We start from the raw sequence: 18,964 nt of genomic DNA on the forward strand, positions 1-18,964 counted from the left end.
AAATCTATTAAATATGCACAAATACTAAATTTTGAATCCGGTAAATCAATAATAAGTGAATTCACTTATATTTCAAACACATAAAGTTCAAATCCTGAATCTGCCTCTTATTATATGAAAAAACTTTTAGTAGGCATAAGATATTGTTATAGTACAAGTCATAATTTGAATCTAAGTTGCTCGAACTCTTCAAAAAAAAAGTCATCAATCACATGTCAAATAGCAAGCATCTGGCATAGGCGCGACAACATTTTTGTAGAGACCGAGCAACGTAACCGTTCAAACTCAAAATTTTCTACATTCTAGAGGAAACCCTTGAGGAAATCTTTTATAATCAGTGCAATAATTATAAATCATATAATTCCTTTGAACCCATCTAAGTCTTCTTCTTCCATTAGCATCAAGTTCTTGATTTTGCCATTTTGCATCTAAAAATTGAGATTTGTTAAATTTTTGTGCATAGAAATTTCTGTAATAAGCTGTGAATGGTGCTTTTGACCAATCAGTTTTCACTAGTCCACCTCTTGTAGCCCAATCATCAGCATTCCATAGACTTGAGTAAATTTTCATTGGTTGGTTCTTGGGAAATGGAACACCAAGTGATTCTGCATTCTTGAATACTCTAATTGGAGTGTTGTCCACCAAGAAACTAAAAAAAAATAATTAATCCAAATAAACAATGAGTAATGATTAGCCCATGCACATAATAGGAGTTAGAACAGTTTCGTTGGTTCAACTGAACTCATTATGCTCTGTTAGAATTAAGTTAGTGTATTATCTTAGGTAATCACTTTTCTTGAACAAAAAAAAATGACTTTTTAAGATAATAAGTATTAGTTGAGTCCTCGAACTAGCTATCATATGAAAAGAAAAAAAAAGGTTGATATACACTCACATATAGTCCTTCTGTTTCATTTTAGGTGACAGTGTAGAAGCGTACGAGCGTCAAACACCTTAATTTTTTTTATAAGAATTTGGTTATGTTACTCGAACATTGATACGTGTGCAAATGCAATAATTTATTTAGAAAGTCCGAATAACATCGAAATAGACATAAATTCTTTAACTTCATTTAAATAAAAGTTATGTATTTGGAGACTATATTAAAAAAAAAAAAACTACACAAGACATAATAGTTAGTAAAATATAATTTGAATCACAAAAAAGAAAAACTCTTAAACACCCCAAATAGTACTAATATTGACACATAAAATGAAACAATTGATGCTTATGTGTGTATATGAATAAGAAGATTAAATTCTAAACACGTTTAATTACTTCAAATTCTGAATTTGCCTATGATAACATATAGTGATTTAGGTAGAGAAGCGTAAAATGGAATTAAATTTTGGATATGTATATATAATAAGTTTGTTCTTACATGATGTGTTGTGGTTTCCATATGATTGAGTAGGTGTGGAAGTTCTTGGTAGGATCAAACCATAGGTAAAATTGCTGCTCTTTGTCTCCTTTGCCTTGGCTAAACACATTTGTATGAAGAATATATGGTTCACCACTAACATTTCCTAAGAACTCAAAATCAATTTCATCATGAGTTGGTCCTTTAGAAGATAGCTGAAAAAATAATCCAAATAAAATGTTAGAAATTGTTCTTTTGTTTGTCTGCATAACAATCATCATCTATAACAACATTTTATAATAACGATCAAAGACATTTTTCATGTCACGTTATGTTATATGGTTTTGTTTTCTATAACAACATTTTATCATGGTAACGAAGTATTCAGACAAGCAATGTTATTACAAAAAGAATTACATAGTATGATGTGACAGTGCCAGCAGAATTTCCGGTAACGAGTTTGAGTTGCATGTCGATTCTCCCAAAAAGATAATCTTTTTTGGATTGAAAACCAGAGCCAGAGAATTTGTCCATAGACAAAGAAAGAATTTGGCCTCCATTGAAAATCTTGACTCTATTGCCACCCCAATTAAAGTCAAATTCTTGGATGAAATTTCCACCACAAGAAAACATGCAAGAATTCATAAAGACTAAAAAAATAAACAACACTTTTGGTAACTCATAATGGGAAAATTCCATTTTTTTTTCTAGCAATAGATAGAAGTGAAAAAGTTTTTGATTAATTTTTAAAAAAATTGAATTTAGGGTTTTTGTGATTTACACTTGTGTGGGAAAATGGGGTTTAAAGTGGACAAATATTTATAGTGGATAGAATAGAGGTGAGCTATAAAGGAGAGGACAAAATGCTTGTGAACTTCTTTGAATTTTGGATTTTGGGGGTGGGGGGTGGGGGTATGGGGTGGGTAGTAAAAGTAACAACTGGTGCTAGCTAAGCATATACCATAAATGATGGAGACTTTATTTGTTTGGCATTTGATGGTTTAGGATCTTGGTGTGTTATTTAGGAGGGTGGGTAGGTGTTGTGGGAAGAAAAAGACACATTCCTTGAATAAATGTGAGATACCTTAACATATTTATCACATTTAATCTGGATAATTGGAGCGTGAATATTATGAACGAGAGTTTAATAGTAAGAATAGATCAGACTTCGATATCATAATAAGATAATAACTTCGTCTCTTAACATTAAAGTATGTTATATGTAGTTTTATCATGTATTTGTGGTAGAGATTGTTTCTATAATTTAAAGTTGTTATCTTTTCGTCACATAACATGTTGAACCCTTCACTAATTAGTTGACACATTTATATAAGCGCTAAATATTCAATAAAATAGTATAAACATGTATCACTAACCTAATAAATCAAGCGAGAATTTAAATTTTGAATTCATCTCTGACCATCGAGTAAATGGTTGGGGGTGTGGGAAGATAGAACTTCCAACAATGATTTTGTCCTTGTTGAAATTTGTTATGGACCCCCACCCCCCACCCCCCAATGAGTGTATAAGCCAGCTAGCTAGCTAAGATAAAATATAATGACAAAAAGTACCATAAATCAAAAGAGTTATGAAGGGCAAGAAGTATATGGTTTTGTTTCAAATATTTTATACTTTTGGTACAATTTATTTGGATTTAGTTTGGCAAGTTTCTTATGACCTTTGTTGATAAGGCCAACAACTTTCACCACTAGAAAATTATTGTCATTTTATGAGCTAACATATAATAGGGAAAAGTTCATTGATTAAAGCAATAAAGGGTAATGAGTAAAAGAAAAAGGAAATAATAATGTTTTGGATAAATATTGTTAGATGAGATTTTACGTAACTAGAAATTTTGAATTCGAATGGAAATTGAAATTTTTTGTATTAGGCAAAAATTTGAATTAGTTAAGACAGAGAAAGGCGGAAAGCATTTTTATTTGTATTTGGTTGATCTACATCTATTTTATCATGTTATTTATAAGAAGGTCCTTTATAAGAATGACTTTAAAGGTGGAATGGATTTAAACTTTTGACCTCGATTTATTCATGGTATATTTTTTATAAAAAAACACACGTAAAATAGAGAGAAACGTGCAAATGACCTAAATATCCTCAACAAAACATGGCCCAATGAAAGAAGTGACCCCAAATTTGGGCCACCTCAACAAAACCATGGGCCAAGCCCAAATGACTACCCAAATTCGGGTGAACATCCTCGGCTTCCTCTAGATTCGCCCTTAGTTACTCGGATAATATTCCTCTAAATTCACCCCGAATTACTCGGATAATAATTAGTGAAATTCCTAAAAAAAAAAATTTGTCCTTTTACCTATGTAAGTGGATATATATTGTTTTAACTTGATTTTTGTGTGATAAGTTCCTTTTATGATTTTCATTACAAGTATGTATATATAGGATATGTAAGTTCACTTATAAATTTTCGCAATAAGCATACAATATTCGATTCAAATATACAATTTTAGTCTATATTTCTGCATGAGATAATTTCCACTACTTCAATTTATATTAGTACTATGCAAAATATGTATGAAACAATACTTATAATAGCATAATATTTGCCAAATCTGTTTGAAATTATAGTAGAAAGAGTAACTTTAACTTTAATTATAGTGGATATACAATCATGATATAAACATAATATAGCTAGTATTCAATATATATATATATATATATATATATATATATATAATCATGATAGATTTATAAATATTTATAAATAAAGAGGTTAAAAGTATATGTTTCAACTAATTATTCCCTATCCGACTAATATTATTTTGAAATAATGCACAAGTATTTCCTCAACCTATGTCCGAAATCTCAGAAACACACTTATACTATACTAAGATCTTATAGCCCTCTGAACTTATTTTATTAATAAATTTTTCCCTTTTCGACTTACATAATACTATTCTGTGAGTCCAACTTTAGTTGACTTTATTTTTTAAATTAGTGCCATGTAGATCGAAAAGAGATAGAGAATTATTTATAAAATAAGTTCAGGGAGGTAATAAGACCTTAGTATAGTATACGTGTGTCTATAATATTTTGAACATATGTTAAGAGGATACTTGTGCATTTTCCTAAATTAAAAAAAATCTATATATAAGTAACAGAACTTCTGATGAAGAAGTACTTAAAATTACACAACTTAAAAAGAAAAAATAAACAAAACAAGATTGTAATTAGATTAATTAAAACCACAGTAAGTTTACAAAACTTTATTTCATTACTAATACATTCCTAATTAATAGCATAATTAAAAGGTGAAAAGTGAATCAACTCTTTTTTTTTCTCCCAAGATTTTATCACTAATTCAGCATCAAATATTTTCACCATTCCCAAGGTAAATGTTGAGATTTTAAGGTAATATTTAATCCCAGAAACAATTTGTGTTTCTGCCTCTAAAACCTCAACAAAATTCAAGAACTCAATATTGTCCTTCTGCATTATGTGATTGTACTTCTTTAAACTATGGTTGTACTCTTCCACACAATATTTTCCTAATTCTTGAATTTTTTTGTTTGTTTTCACATCTTTGATTGGAGTTCTTCCTCCAACTTTTCTTCCAAGAATTTTTGATGGAGTTGAAGAAAATGTTGTTATTATGAAGAGAGTGATGAGAAGGGAAATTGTTTTTGTGGATTTTGTCATAATTTTTTTTGGAGATTTTGAATTTTTGATGGAATTGTTTTTGGGAGATGAAGTGAAGAGTGGAAGGATTTATATAGGGATTTTGTAATAGTGGTGGAGAAAATTTAGTGATGTAGTTTAACTTGACACAAATTTCATTATAGCAAGGAAGAATTTTATATTTTACGAGCTTAAATATATTGTAATATTTTTATTATTATATTCTTATTTTTGAAATTATGATTTAAAATAATATACAATAATATTTGTATTTTTTTTAGGTTGAATATTTTTTTAGTTAATTTTTATTTGTCTATTTCAGACTTTATACGATTCTTAAAAGATAGCAATTGATGTTATCATAATATTCATTATTAGTGTTAAATCTTAAAACAGGACTTGAAAATTATGTAATTGAGGCAAAGTTAAACACAAAGAAAAAAATTATTATCGTATTCTAATATGTCAAAGTAACAAGTAAAAATAATAATTTATTCTTAATATAAACAGACAAATAACTGTGAACGAAAAGAGTATATTATAATATTTATGTATTTAAAGAATCTATTTAAAACAATTTCTTCACCTTACTATAATAAAATACGATCTATGTATATTTCGCCCACTTCGCAACGAGCAAATCTAACATTACAAATTTAATTGAGAAGACATTAACGGAAAAAAAAATTGACCTTTAACATAATTTATAAGTTATCATTACCTGTTACACCAACTCAGCGAGTCCGTCGATTGAAACATTGTCGTCGAGACACGTAATGAAATTTTGGGGATTGGTGGATGTATTTACGAGATGCCGCGTTCTCTGATACACTGTGGAAACAAGACAAAATAGTTTTGTTTGTTTTGTTATCTAGATAAACTTGAAAGCAAAGATAATATAAAACTAAAACTAAATGTACCATGGCATTATTCTGTTTTTTTACTGTTTGAATTTTGAGAGTTAGATTGAATGTTTTTTATCGTAATTTATGTGACAATGTTTGAATTTTGAGAGTTAGATTGAATATTCTTGTGTTATATATTATAAATATATGTAACTTCATCTCCAGTGAAAATTACTTGATCAATTTCATCCATTCAAAATTCATGTAAAAATTATTTTTAAAAAAATTAGTATATAATGCCAATTTAAATTCAATATATCTTGATGCATGCACCAGACACTAGCTTATATATTATATTGTATTGTATTGTATTGTATTGTGTAATGTGATATATGTATAGTCTTAATGAATATAGTATTTGATAAGATATTATTTTTTTCGTCGTTATATAATGTTAAATATTTATAATATATATAATATTTAGATAAATGTATCGTTCTCTATCATTACGTAGTGTCGCATATCCATAATATTACCCTTGCGTGTCCAAAATATAGTAATTGTGAATTCTCTTGTCATAAAAAAAAGTTCATTGAATTTTTATTAATTATTATACAAGATTAATATATTATAGAGTTTTCCTTGTTATAATTTCATATAATATTACATAATATGTTATATTGTGTTATATTTTTATATACTTCTTCCTCCGTTCCATTTATATGTCACCTTTTTACTGTATATTTACATTAAAAAATTATGTAATTTTAACCTTTTGTCTTTATTTAATGTTTTATTAAGTCAATTTTATAACAAGTGACGAATATGTTTTCAAGATTAATTAACTATTCTATTAAGAATATAATAGGCAAAATACGATAATTTATGTATAAATTTATAAAATCACAATTATTGTGGTCCAACTGTTTATAAAAGGGACGGAGGGAGTATTATACAAAATTGACATATTATAGTGTTTTCCCTGTTATAATTTCATATATTATTTCATATTCTTAGTTTATCGGTATATCTTTTAAAAATTTTGAATTTTTTCATAAATCGTTTTTGTGCGTTTTATGTACATTTGTAGAAGACCTCTACTTTAATTTAGAAATAAGAGAAAAGTTTAGTAGCAACTGCCGCTAATTCCTATAAAAGTCGTCGCAAAAAAGCTGTGTTAGAGGCAACTAAAACCGTCGCTAAAAAACCGCCACAAAAACTAAGTATTGGTGGCAGTGAAAATTGCCGCTAATACCTATAAAAGTTGCTGGAAAAAGTAGGCATTAGTGGCAACTATAACTGCCGCTAATTCCTATAAAAGTCGCGCAAAAACTAACTATAATAATTATATATATGAACTTTCTTTAGTAGTTCTTATTCTGTTTTCATGTGTGATTATTCTGCAATGATGAATTAGCTTGGCAAAACTTTATTTTCCAAAAGATATCTCATCCTTATTGATGATGTGTAGGAAACTAGTGTGTAGGATGATCTTATAGGTTCTTTCCATGATGCCAATGACGGAAGTACATTTATTCTAACAGCGCGAAATTCATGGACTATAGCACACAAAAATTGAAAATATGGGGTGTTTACCTGCTTCGAGACTCGTTTGAACTTCAAAATAGGTCGCTTGCGCCGTAAGGGCAAACTGGCTCCATATCATATGTCTTAACGGACCTCCACAAAAAATTTAGTCAAAAAAGATGTAATTCTGGATCATTAAATAAGATCGTGGACTACTGCACACGAAATCGATAAAATGAGGGGCTCCATGGCTTTTTTGGCCTTCAAAATGATCTGTTTTGGCCGTCAAGGCCAACTGGGTCCAAAAATAATGTCTTAACGGACGTCCATGAAAATTTGGGCAAAAAAAACGTCAAAATTTTGGATCACCAAAAACCCATAGCTATAATACACGAAAATCGACAAAATGGGATATACCTGTTTCGGGGCTCCGTTGGACCTTCAAAATGGTCTATTTTGACCGTGAAGGCCAACTGACTCTATAGATTACATGTTAATGGACGTCCATGAAAATTTTTGGCAAAGAAGACGTTGAAATTCCTGATCACCAAAAATTCATGGATTATAATACCCGAAAATCGGCAAAATGGGATATACCTACTTCGGGGCTCGGTGGACCTTCAAAATGGTCTATTTTGGTCGTTAAGGCCAACTCGCACCATAAATAAAGTTTTAACGGACGTCCATAAAAAATTTGGACAAAAAAGACATAAATTTCGGACACAAAAAATTAATGGACTATAGCACATGAAAATCGACAAAATGGGTATACCTGCTTTGAGGCTCGTTTGACCTTCAGAATGGTCTATTTTGCCTGTCAAGGCCAACTAGCTCCATAAATAACGTCTTAATTAATGTCCATGAAAAATTTTGGGAAAAAAGACGTCGAAATTCTGGATCACCAAAAATCCATGGAGTATATTACATGAATATCGGCATACTGGGTATACCTGCTTCGGGGTTCATTTGACTTCAAAATGGTCTGTTTTGGCCGTCAAGGACAACTGGCTCTATAGATAACCTCTTAATGGACGTCCATTAAAAATTTGGGCAGAAAACATTGAAATTTCTGATCACCAAAAATTTATGGACTATAGCACGCGAAAATCGAAAAAATGAGATGTACCTACTTCGGGACTCGTTTCACCTTCAAAATGATTTCTTTTGTCCCTCGTGGCCAACTGACTCTATATATAAAGTCTTAACGGACGTCCGTGAAAAATTTAGTCAAAAAATATGTCGAAATTCTTAATCACCAAAAATTCATGGATTATAGTACATAAAATCGGTAAAATGAGATATACCTACTTCGAGGTCGTTTGACCTTCAAAATGATATGTCTTTGCCGTCAAAGCCAATTGGATCTTTAGATAAGGTCTTAATGGACGCCCATGAAAAATTTAGGCTAAAAGAACGTTAAAATTCCGGATACCAAAAATGCATGGATTATAGTACACGAAAATTAGCAAAATGTGGTATACCTGCTTCGGGGATGGTTTGACTTTCAAAATGGCTTATTTTGGCCGTCAAGACCAACAGACTCCATAAATAAAGTATTGACGGATGTCCATGAAAACTTTAGGCAAAAATTACATCCATGGACTATAGTACACGAAAATCAGCAAAATGGGTATACATGCTTCGGGGCTTGTTTGACCTTCAAAATAGTTGTTTTAGACGTCAAGGCCAACTCTTTCTATAAATAATGTCTTAACGGACGTCCATGAAAAATTTGAACAAAAAAGACGTCGAAATTTTGGAACACCAAAAATCCATGGACTATATGGTACACAAAAATCGATAAAATGGGATATACCTGCTTCGGGGCTCGTTTGACTTTCAAAATACTCCGTTTTTGCCTTCAAGGCCAACTGACTCTATAGATAACCTCTTGATGAACTTTCTTGAAATGTTTGGGCAAAAAAGACGTAAAATTTTGAGTCATCAAATATCCATTGATTATAGTACACGAAAATAGGCAAAATGGGATACACCTATTTCGGGGTACGTTTGACCTTCAAAATTATCCGTTTTGTCTGTCAAGGCAAACTGGCTCCATAGATAACCTCTAAATGGAAGTCCATGAAAAATTTGGGCATAAAAACGTCTAAATTTCATATCACAAAAAATTCATGGACTATAATAGTACACGAAAATCAAAAAAATAGTATGTACCTGCTTCGGGGTCGTTTGTCCTTCAAAATGATTTGTTTTGGCCGTCAAGGACAACTAGCTCTATATATTACGTCTTAACAGACGTCCATGAAAAATTTGGCCAAAAAGACGTCGAAATTCTATACCACCAAAAACTCATTGATTATAGTACTCAAAAATTTATAAAATAGGGTATACCTGCTTCAAGGCTCGTTTGACCTTAAAAATGGTCTATTTTGGTCGTCAAGGCCAATTGGCTCTTTAGATAAGGTCTTAACAGACGTCTGTGAAAATTTTGGATAAAAATGACGTCGAAATTCTGGATTGTCAAATATCCATGGACTATAGTACAAGAAAATTGGCAAAATGGGGTATACCTGCTTCGGGGCTTGTTTGACTTTCAAAATGGTTTGTTTTTGCCGTCAAGACTAATAGGATCCATAAATAACATCTTAATGGACATCCACAAAAAATTCTGGCAAAATTTACGTCGAAATTTCGGATCACCAAAATTTCATGGATTATAGTACACAAAAATCAGCAAAATGGGATATACCTTCTTCGGGGATTAATTAACCATCAAAATGGTCTGTTTTGGCCGTCAAGGCCAACTGGATCTATAAATACCTCTTGATAAACGTCTATGAAATATTAGGGCAAAAAAGACGTCAAAATTTCGGATCACCAAAAATTCATGGACTATAGTACATGAAAATCGACAAAATAGAATGTACCTGATTCAGGGCTCGTTTGACCTTTAAAATGATACGTTTTGGCTGTTAAGGCCAACTGACTCTATATATAACGTCTTAATGGACGTCCATGAAAAATTTGGGTTAAAATAACGTCGAAATTCTGAATCACCAAAAATTCATGGACTATATAGTACACAAAAATTGGCAAAATGAGATATACCTGTTTCGGGGCTCTTTTGACCTACAAAATGATCTGTTTTGGCCGTCAAGGCCAATTGGCTATTTAGATAAGGTCTTAATGACGTCCACAAAAATTTTGGGCAACAAAGACGATAAAATTTCGGATCACCAAAAATTCATGGACTAGAGTACACAAAAATCCGCAAAACAGGGTATACCTACTTCATGGCTCGTTTGACTTTTCAAATGATCTGTTTTGGCCGTCAAGACCAACTTTCTCAATTTATAACCTCTTAATGGACATCCATGAAAAATTTGGACAAAAAAGACGTCAAAATTTTGGAGCACAAAAAATCCATGGACTATAGTACGCAAAAATGAAAAAATGGGATATACCTGCTTCAGGGCTCGTTGGACCTTCAAAATGGTCTATTTTAGTCGTCAAGGCCAATTGACTCATAGATAACGTCTTAACGGATGTACATAAAAATATTTTGACAAAGAAGATGTCGAAATTTTGGATCACCAAAAATTCATGGACAATAGTATACGAAAATTGATAAAATGGGATATACCTTCTTCGGAGCTCGTTTGACATTAAAAATGATTTGTTTTTGCCGTCAAGGACAATTGACTCCGTAGATAACGTCTTAAAAGACGTCCGTGAAAAATTTTGGTAAAAAAATGTCGAAAATCCAGATCACAAAAAATCTATGGACTATAGTACACGAAAATCGACAAAATGGGGTATACTTGCTTCGGAGATCGTTTGACCTTCAAAATGGTCTGTTTTGACTGTCAAGTCAAACTGGCTCCATGGATATCGTCTTAATGGACGTCCACGAAAAATTTAGACAAAATAGACGTCGAAATTCGGGATCACCAAAAATCCATTGACTTGGCAAAATAAGATATACCTCTTTCGGGTCACGTTTGACCTTCAAATCTCCTTATTCCTTTTTTTTTTAACAAATATTCCATTTGATATCATTTGTTTCCACTCGAAAAGCCTTTCATCATATCACTCTTTGATAGCTATATATAGCTACGGAGCTCACATGTTAGCTGAACTACTTATTGACATAGATCAAAGACGAACACTCATTGTTTACGTCATAAATATACTATTATGATATTTAATTTTCTAGCTCTTATGCTTTCGCACCTCAACGTCGATAGGGACCATTGGTAATGAAATAAAATAAAAGTTAAATAACCATCCCTAAAATTATCCAATTTGTAGACCACAAGTTACCTTTATGTACCTTTTTTGCTTACTTTAATGAGTCAGAAGTAACTTGTTTTCTGGTCTTTTAATCTACTATTTTGACTTTAAGGTTATAATTTATTTGTTTATTTCTCTCTTTTAATTAATAAAAAGTTAAAGAAGTCTGGCAATAATTGAGTACTAAAATAAGATGTCTTAAAATAAAATTTTTGCAATTAAAAATCTAATAATATCTGACACTCCTGTCTGAATTTGAATTAATTAAATCGAATAAACAAATCTAATCGTTGATCAATCATTAACCTCATAATATTTACAAAATGATTTTTTTTTTCAAACATTGATTAAAGAAGAAACTGTGTTCTTTCTTTGCCCTGTATTGAATTATTTTCAAAAATTAATCTTTGTTATCTTTTATAATATTCTTTCTAAATTGATGTCTTATATATCATATAGTAGTTAATTTTATATAATTAAAAAAAAATAAGTGATGAATACTACTAAATGGAACCACTTCCCGATGTTGAAGATATAATTAAAAAAATAAAAGTATATGTTTTTAACTGCTTAAGCTTTTAAATAAAGTAAATCAAAATAGATATACTATCTTCTATATTGGATGATTGACCGATAACCAAACTTAATTAATTACTATCTTATTAATTCGATAACAATTTGATACACATAAAATTTGATTAAGCACCCTAAAGTTGAAGGAGGAAAATTAATTTATTTTATGAGGAAAAATTAAAAGAAAAATATACTTGAGGCATGTGGCCATCACTCCAACAATTCCAAAATCAATTTGTTTTAAAAAGATTAAAATAAAATAGAGCAATAATTATTTTTATTTTAAAAAAAAAATAGTAAGAAGAGACATAACGACTCTGTTATTATTTTCTATTCACATAATTCTACATTCATGTTGTAATTTATTTTTTTCTTTCAACCAAACACAATTAATTTTTCAAACTAAAAAAATATTTTTTTTCAATTTATTACACAACTATTTTACTTGGCAAACACAATAATTGGCAACAACTCTCTGACAATACGAAACTCACCTTACCCATCGGTCCGTTTTAATTTATTTATCTGATTTTAATTTACACGAAATTTTAAAAAGAAAAAATATTCCCAATTATTATAATTTTGAATTGTAAATGAATAAAATGTATTAAAATATTTATTAATTTGCGATCCTAAACATATTAAGTAAAAAATTAATATTTAATAGAACAAATATTTTTAAAATCTTTATTTATTTGTGATCTCCACTTTTCTCCATGTTCCACTTTGATTAATTAATAATTAAACCAAAACCTCTGACATCCCTTTTTTAATTAATTAATTAAACAGATCCTTTTTAGAGAATTAACCAGGGAAAAATATAGTTATTTTCTTTAATCTAACTCTTTTTAACTAATAATTAATCATTAATGATACTAAACACCATATTAGACAAAAAATGCCAGAGTATAACAGGGTTTTTTTTGCCTGTATATACTAACCACCACAATCCTATTTCCCAGCAATTCCACACACAAAAAAAAAGATATAAATTATTACTAATATATCTTATTTTATTTATTTAAACTTGTATAGTTTGTTTGATATGATAAAAATATGAGTAGAGTTTAAATAATGAAACATGATCGGTGAAGTTTCATAGGTATATATATGTCGATTTCAATTTATTTGAAACGAAATATATTCGTTGTTCTCTTGGTTTAGTATAATCGGAATTTTGGTAATTTCTAAGAAATGTCGTATGACAAATTATCGTCCTTTCACCCGAATAAAAACTCTCAAAATGAAAAAAAGAAAAAAGAAAAAAGGGGGCGGAGCTAATTAGGACTGAAAGCCTGTAAAGTTCATCTGAACTTCTTTCGATAGAAAATTACACTGTTTATACATGATTAAAATTATTTTTTTATGCACATATAGTAAATGTCGAACCTTTTTAACTTTTTCATATTTTCAAAAAGTTTTATTGAAAATTTCGACTCCGTCACTACGTATACCTTTTAATTATTTTTTAAAATTTCTTTTATATCATTATCTAACAAACAAAACATCAGCAAGTTTGACCTTAAAGGTCCGGCAATCTCTAAACAGACAACTCCGTCACCGATCACCGGTCACCTCCGTACCGCCGCCGGTTTTTACGGACTTTTTGTTCTTTTATATTGTATAGTTATACGCATTACATATGCACACTTGCAAAATAATTAAGAAAAAAATAAACATCATATACTATATAATTAAAAAATATATATATTACTGAACTATTAGTTAAAATTTATATAATTTGACTTTTAAAAAGCGAAATGAAAAATAAATGTAGGAAACAGTTATAAGTCACTTAATCGTATGACTGTTTCTTATACGTCGGTGTATAGAGTTTAAACTCATAAATGAAATAAATAGACGAGAATATTGTTATTGAAATACTGACATGGATAAATTATTTTTATGTATTCAAATCTTGATAGACAGAGTTACCTGATATTGTATAGATAAGTATAGCGACTTAACTTATAAATTTAGTTATGTATGTAAACTGACTCGAATATTACGAAGATGTTTAAATATAAAACATTATATATTCTAATTTGAAAAGGTCATACAAACATTTCCAATTCTTTTATCTTGTCCACTTAGTTTCCTTTCCACTTTCCTCTCTACTTTCCTTTTCCTTCTCATTTAAGTGAAATTCAAATACCAAAAAGTCACAATCATCTTTATTTCTTCTTTGTTTTAACTAAATTCTTCTTGTAGTCTTCACTTTTTTTCAATTACAAGTAGTGGGGTTGTGTTTTCTTGATTTGTTAAGTCACTTTCACATCACACATGTACTAAATGGAGAAGAAAAATTTGTTCTTGAACAATGTCAACACAATGAATGAGTTGAATTGTACTAGTACTAGTTTTTACAATCCCAATTGGGAGAATTCTTCAATGGATTATCAAAATGACAATATTTTGTCTAGTAATAGTAACAATTTTGGTGAAATTTCACCAAATTCTTTTGTTGGTAGTAATAACAATTCTTGTTATACTACTCCATTGAATTCTCCTCCAAGACTCAATCTTTCCAACTTTGATCATCAAATCAAGGGAAATTTTCCAAATACTAGTAATAATTTGCCACATTTTTCTACTAATCTTGGAAATTTTTCTTGTTTTGGTGGCAATGATTCACAATTTGTCCAAAATTTGGAAAGTTGTAAACTTTCAAGAAACAAGTCTATGAAAGAAAGTGAATTTGGAGATTCAAGAGAGAATTCTTCAATTTCTCAACAAATTCAACTTGAAGAAGTTGGAATCAAATGTCAAAATGATGCAAATTCCAAGAAAGGGAAATCAATTCCAAAGAGGAAAGCTAAAGAAATCACTCCCAAGAATGATAATGTAATTATAAACTCTCTTTTTTTTCAATTTTTATTTTTATTCGATTTCAGTTATATATCCTGACAGTATAATGATTTAAAAAAAATATCGTGCATGTGTCAGATTTTGTAAAAAATATGTTTTTGAAAAGTCTGAACGACATAGTTTATTGATTAATGCTTGTTATAGAGATTTATTTACAAAATAAAGTGACTTGATTGTGATCATCCATTCATACAATTAACAATCATTGTATCAATTTTATTTTCTATGAATTCCCTTTCTTTTATAGTCGATTTCAATCATTGTTCGTGACCCAGGATTTTATTTTATCGTCAATCCAATCTCCGTTCATGTTTTTCGTTATTCAATTCTATGCAGGTTTCAACACAAAACAATGAATCAAGTTCAAAAAGAGTCAAATCTGATGAAAAAAATGAAGAAAATCAAAAGCCTCAAGATTCATTAAAGGATTATATTCATGTTAGAGCTAGAAGGGGTCAAGCCACAGATGCACATAGTCTAGCTGAAAGGGTATTTTTTTTTTAATTTTTTGAAAAAATAATTAAATTTTGTTAATTCCTTCTGAATTTTTTTTAAAAATTGTTTTGATATATTTATAATTTTTTTTTTGACTTAAATTCTTTTGAATATTGGATAGGTGAGAAGAGAAAAAATTGGTGAAAGAATGAAGTTTTTACAAGATCTTGTACCTGGCTGCAATAAAGTAAATTGTTTAATTATTGACGACAGGGGCATTTTTGACCTTTTTTCGTTGATTTTAAGAGAAAATATACAAAATTTTGATATGATATTTTTAATTTCTTAAAAATTATTTAGGTGACTGGAAAAGCTGTGATGCTTGATGAGATTATTAACTATGTACAATCCCTACAATGTCAAGTTGAGGTAAATTACTCATATTCTATTTTTTATTTTTAGACTTTAAAAAAATTTCTTCGAAAATAATTAGCGATTTTTTGATAGTAACTAAGTTGAATTCATTATTTGTGTGCTTTCATGTAGTTCCTCTCGATGAAGTTATCTAATCTGAATTCAACAACTGACTTCAACGCGGAATCTCTTACGTCTAAGAATGTAAGTCATATAACTCATAATACTATTCACATTATATTAGTACATTTTATGTCATTATACCTAGTAGATTAATTACCTAACCCTCATTTTTCGAGTTATTATATAATCTTGCTTTATAATGAGTCATTCCGTATAGTTATCTTGTAAAATTTCTTTTGCTCGTTAGATGTTTCAATCCGTCGGATCGTTGCATCATAACATGAATTCATCAGAATCCTCAGTACAAGAATTTCCATATGGATTTCAATCTCAACAAGGGTCAAATATACAAAGTTTCTTAACTAAAGAAACAGAATTTCCCTTTAAGATTAATCCTCATTTGGATGGTTTTGTGGAGCAAACACCTCAGGTAATCAATAACCGCTACGAACGTGACCTATCTTACTCGGAATCTTTAAAAATGTTCTCATGTTTGTGTCAGATTCTCTTAAAATGCATTACTTTTGAAGATTCTGTCACACATTTTCAAAAAGTCCGAGCAACATAGGTTCAGGTTGTAGCAAATAATAATGTTGTAAAAATATTATTTTTTCTAGTTTTAACAAGGTTGATTTGATTTATTTTTTTTTAGGTTCCAACATTCTTTGAAGATCATGATCTTCATAGTTTTATCCATATGGGGTTTAGCCAAATTCAAGCACAAAACTATCCTGGTTAGTATATATACTCTTATCGATTTAACTTATATACACAGACAATGGAAGGATTCTTCACGCTAATTTGTTACGGTCCTTCAAAAATGTATTAGTCCGATATTGCTATACAATTTTGGAGGATGTGATATGCATATAATAGCAATTAGTCCTAAGTTTTCAAGCATTTTTGGAGAATTCAACACATATCTGATAATATTTTTGAAAAGTCGGAACAATGAGAACTAATTATTTGATGAGTGAGATAATAGTGTGATTAAATCTAATACTTTGCTTTGTTGAATGTAGGCAATGTCTCCACAGCACAAATGAAGGCTGAACTATGAAGAAAAGACCATTTGGTAAAGCTTTGGTATTCGTTTGAGCCGACAGTATATCGAAAACAGTCTTTCGATCCTGTAAAGATTGACGGGGTGATGTTTACGTGCATCGACGTACTCTCTTTAAACCCTCGTGTAGGATTACATCGAGTATGTTCTTTGTTCAATTTTCATTTGCAAATTGATCCGTTTAATGATTACTTTGGATAATCATGATGATTATAATTAATTATTCCCCATATGGGACTGTTATTATTTAATTAATAGGCAATTTCATACACCACATGGGGTGCATGTTAGAACTCAAATTGATCACTTGTAAATTATTTTGTACTTAATTAATTAACATTGTAATTTTTATTACTAATTCATTGAGACTTTATGACATTGAATTTTTTACTTTTTTGGGCACATATCTACATTTATCTTTTCATTTTTTATGTCTTATATTCATTTTAAAATTCGACTGATATTTCAACAAAAAGAGACTCTACATATATTATTTATTGCATACACATACATAAGGTACGTAAAAATAAATAACATCACTACACATCTTGCTTTTACTAGTAGTTTTATCTAAAAATTCATGATTCGAAATTCAATTTTTTTTTATTAAAACACTATAATAAAATGATTCTAGCAAAAATAATAAATAAATAAATATATATATATATAAATCTTCCTTTTACTATAAAGTCAACTAGATGGTGAGAAAAAGGTTGCATTTTTTTTTCTTTTTTTAAAAAATTAAATTACTTTAATTATAGACATTGATTCAAAAAAAATTATTCTTAATCATGGCATTCCGTAATTAACTCCGCAAATAACGAAAACAATTAGGGTCCACAAATTTTAAAAAAAATATTTAAGAGTTTAACTTTAGCACTAATTAACTAAAAAAATATATAAATTACATAAGTAAAGCTACGTGATAATTAAGTATATTTACATTTATAAAGCTATGTAATAAGCATTTCAAAAAATATTATCTAATAAAAATGATGATTAGTCTACTATCACAAGTTAAACTATGCTAATAATGCAAATCAACTAAGAAAAATAATTGTTTAATCGAAAAGAAATTGATGAATTTATTAGATTAGTAATGTACAATGAAAAGAAAAATTAAAGTTGGTGAGTGATTATTTACTTAATTAATTTCATCAACATGTTAGAGTAATTAGTAGTTAATTAATGAAATTAATTGCTGTAATAAGCTCTTTGAGAATTATAATTACTATGGCATTATGAATTTTTCTTTTTTTTTTTGAATTATCATACCTTTCATATCACTTCATCTCTCTTTCTTTTAACCTAAGGTTTGGTATAACATTTGACTTAAAAGTAGTGGAATGATTGAGAATTTATTATCGCTAATCAGATTTCATGAATTTGAGTCACGGAACGAATAATATTTTTGATAGGAAATAATTTATCAAGTTGTTGCCTTACTTGGGACAATTTCGATTAATTGTGTCGGTTAGTTTTGAAGTCAGATACAATAATAATATAATAATATTCAATATAATTTCGTAAATAGGATCCGAAGAAGATAGGAAATGTGTAAATTTTAATCCTATCTTTGTGATAAAAATGTTATTTCTAATAGACCATCAGCTCAAAAAAAGAATATTAGACGCGAGATTGTAAAAAAAAATCAAATAATAAACTAGCAAGATATAGAACAAATGCAGCAACAACGTCAACGTATAGTAATACATAATAAAGAATAAAAAAAATTAGGTGAGCGATAACTAAATAATACTAGTTCAAACGAGAAGAATATACACAAACTAAACTAAGACAATACTCAATTATATATTAACCTCCGCTTAATCCTCGATAATATTCAAC

General features: G+C 29.3%; 2 protein-coding genes across 4 annotated transcripts; one reads left to right on the forward strand and one right to left on the reverse strand.

The window, feature by feature from the left end:
• Positions 1-86: 86 nt before the first annotated feature.
• Positions 87-5,090, reverse strand: LOC101256574 (xyloglucan endotransglucosylase protein 1). 2 transcript variants are annotated; one of them, XM_019211509.2, is made up of 4 exons: positions 4,965-5,090; positions 1,778-1,994; positions 1,382-1,575; positions 91-649 (listed from the first exon to the last, which is right to left on the reverse strand). In XM_019211509.2, the coding sequence occupies exons 1-4, from the start codon at positions 5,033-5,035 to the stop codon at positions 286-288; spliced, it is 846 nt and encodes a 281-aa protein (XP_019067054.1). In that variant the 5' UTR covers positions 5,036-5,090; the 3' UTR covers positions 91-285. The 2 variants fall into 2 exon arrangements, with proteins under 2 accessions (XP_004252976.2, XP_019067054.1); XM_004252928.5 differs by lacking the exon at positions 4,965-5,090 and having other exon boundaries at positions 87-649; positions 1,778-2,162.
• Positions 5,091-14,260: 9,170 nt separating this feature from the next.
• LOC101262401 (transcription factor bHLH78-like) lies at positions 14,261-17,506 on the forward strand. 2 transcript variants are annotated; one of them, XM_004253116.5, is made up of 8 exons: positions 14,261-15,057; positions 15,418-15,570; positions 15,698-15,763; positions 15,877-15,945; positions 16,063-16,134; positions 16,301-16,483; positions 16,706-16,787; positions 17,076-17,506. In XM_004253116.5, the coding sequence occupies exons 1-8, from the start codon at positions 14,506-14,508 to the stop codon at positions 17,111-17,113; spliced, it is 1,215 nt and encodes a 404-aa protein (XP_004253164.1). In that variant the 5' UTR covers positions 14,261-14,505; the 3' UTR covers positions 17,114-17,506. The 2 variants fall into 2 exon arrangements, with proteins under 2 accessions (XP_004253164.1, XP_019066854.1); XM_019211309.3 differs by lacking the exon at positions 16,301-16,483.
• The last annotated feature ends 1,458 nt before the right edge of the window (positions 17,507-18,964 follow it).

This window comes from Solanum lycopersicum, chromosome 12 (assembly GCF_036512215.1).
Source record: "Solanum lycopersicum chromosome 12, SLM_r2.1".
Lineage (NCBI taxonomy): Eukaryota > Viridiplantae > Streptophyta > Magnoliopsida > Solanales > Solanaceae > Solanum > Solanum lycopersicum.

Bases quoted from the DNA above. Each gene is read 5' to 3' on its own strand.
- LOC101256574 (XM_019211509.2), bottom strand. From the start codon at position 5,035: ATGACAAAATCCACAAAAACAATTTCCCTTCTCATCACTCTCTTCATA. The intron at 1,995-4,964 runs ATCAAAAATTCT...TATGAATTCTTG, and splicing joins ACAACATTTTCTTCAACTCC to CATGTTTTCTTGTGGTGGAA. The intron at 1,576-1,777 runs GTAATTCTTTTT...TTATTTTTTCAG, and splicing joins GCACTGTCACATCATACTAT to CTATCTTCTAAAGGACCAAC.
- LOC101262401 (XM_004253116.5), top strand. From the start codon at position 14,506: ATGGAGAAGAAAAATTTGTTCTTGAACAATGTCAACACAATGAATGAG. The intron at 15,764-15,876 runs GTAAATTGTTTA...AAAATTATTTAG, and splicing joins TTGTACCTGGCTGCAATAAA to GTGACTGGAAAAGCTGTGAT. The intron at 15,946-16,062 runs GTAAATTACTCA...GCTTTCATGTAG, and splicing joins CCCTACAATGTCAAGTTGAG to TTCCTCTCGATGAAGTTATC.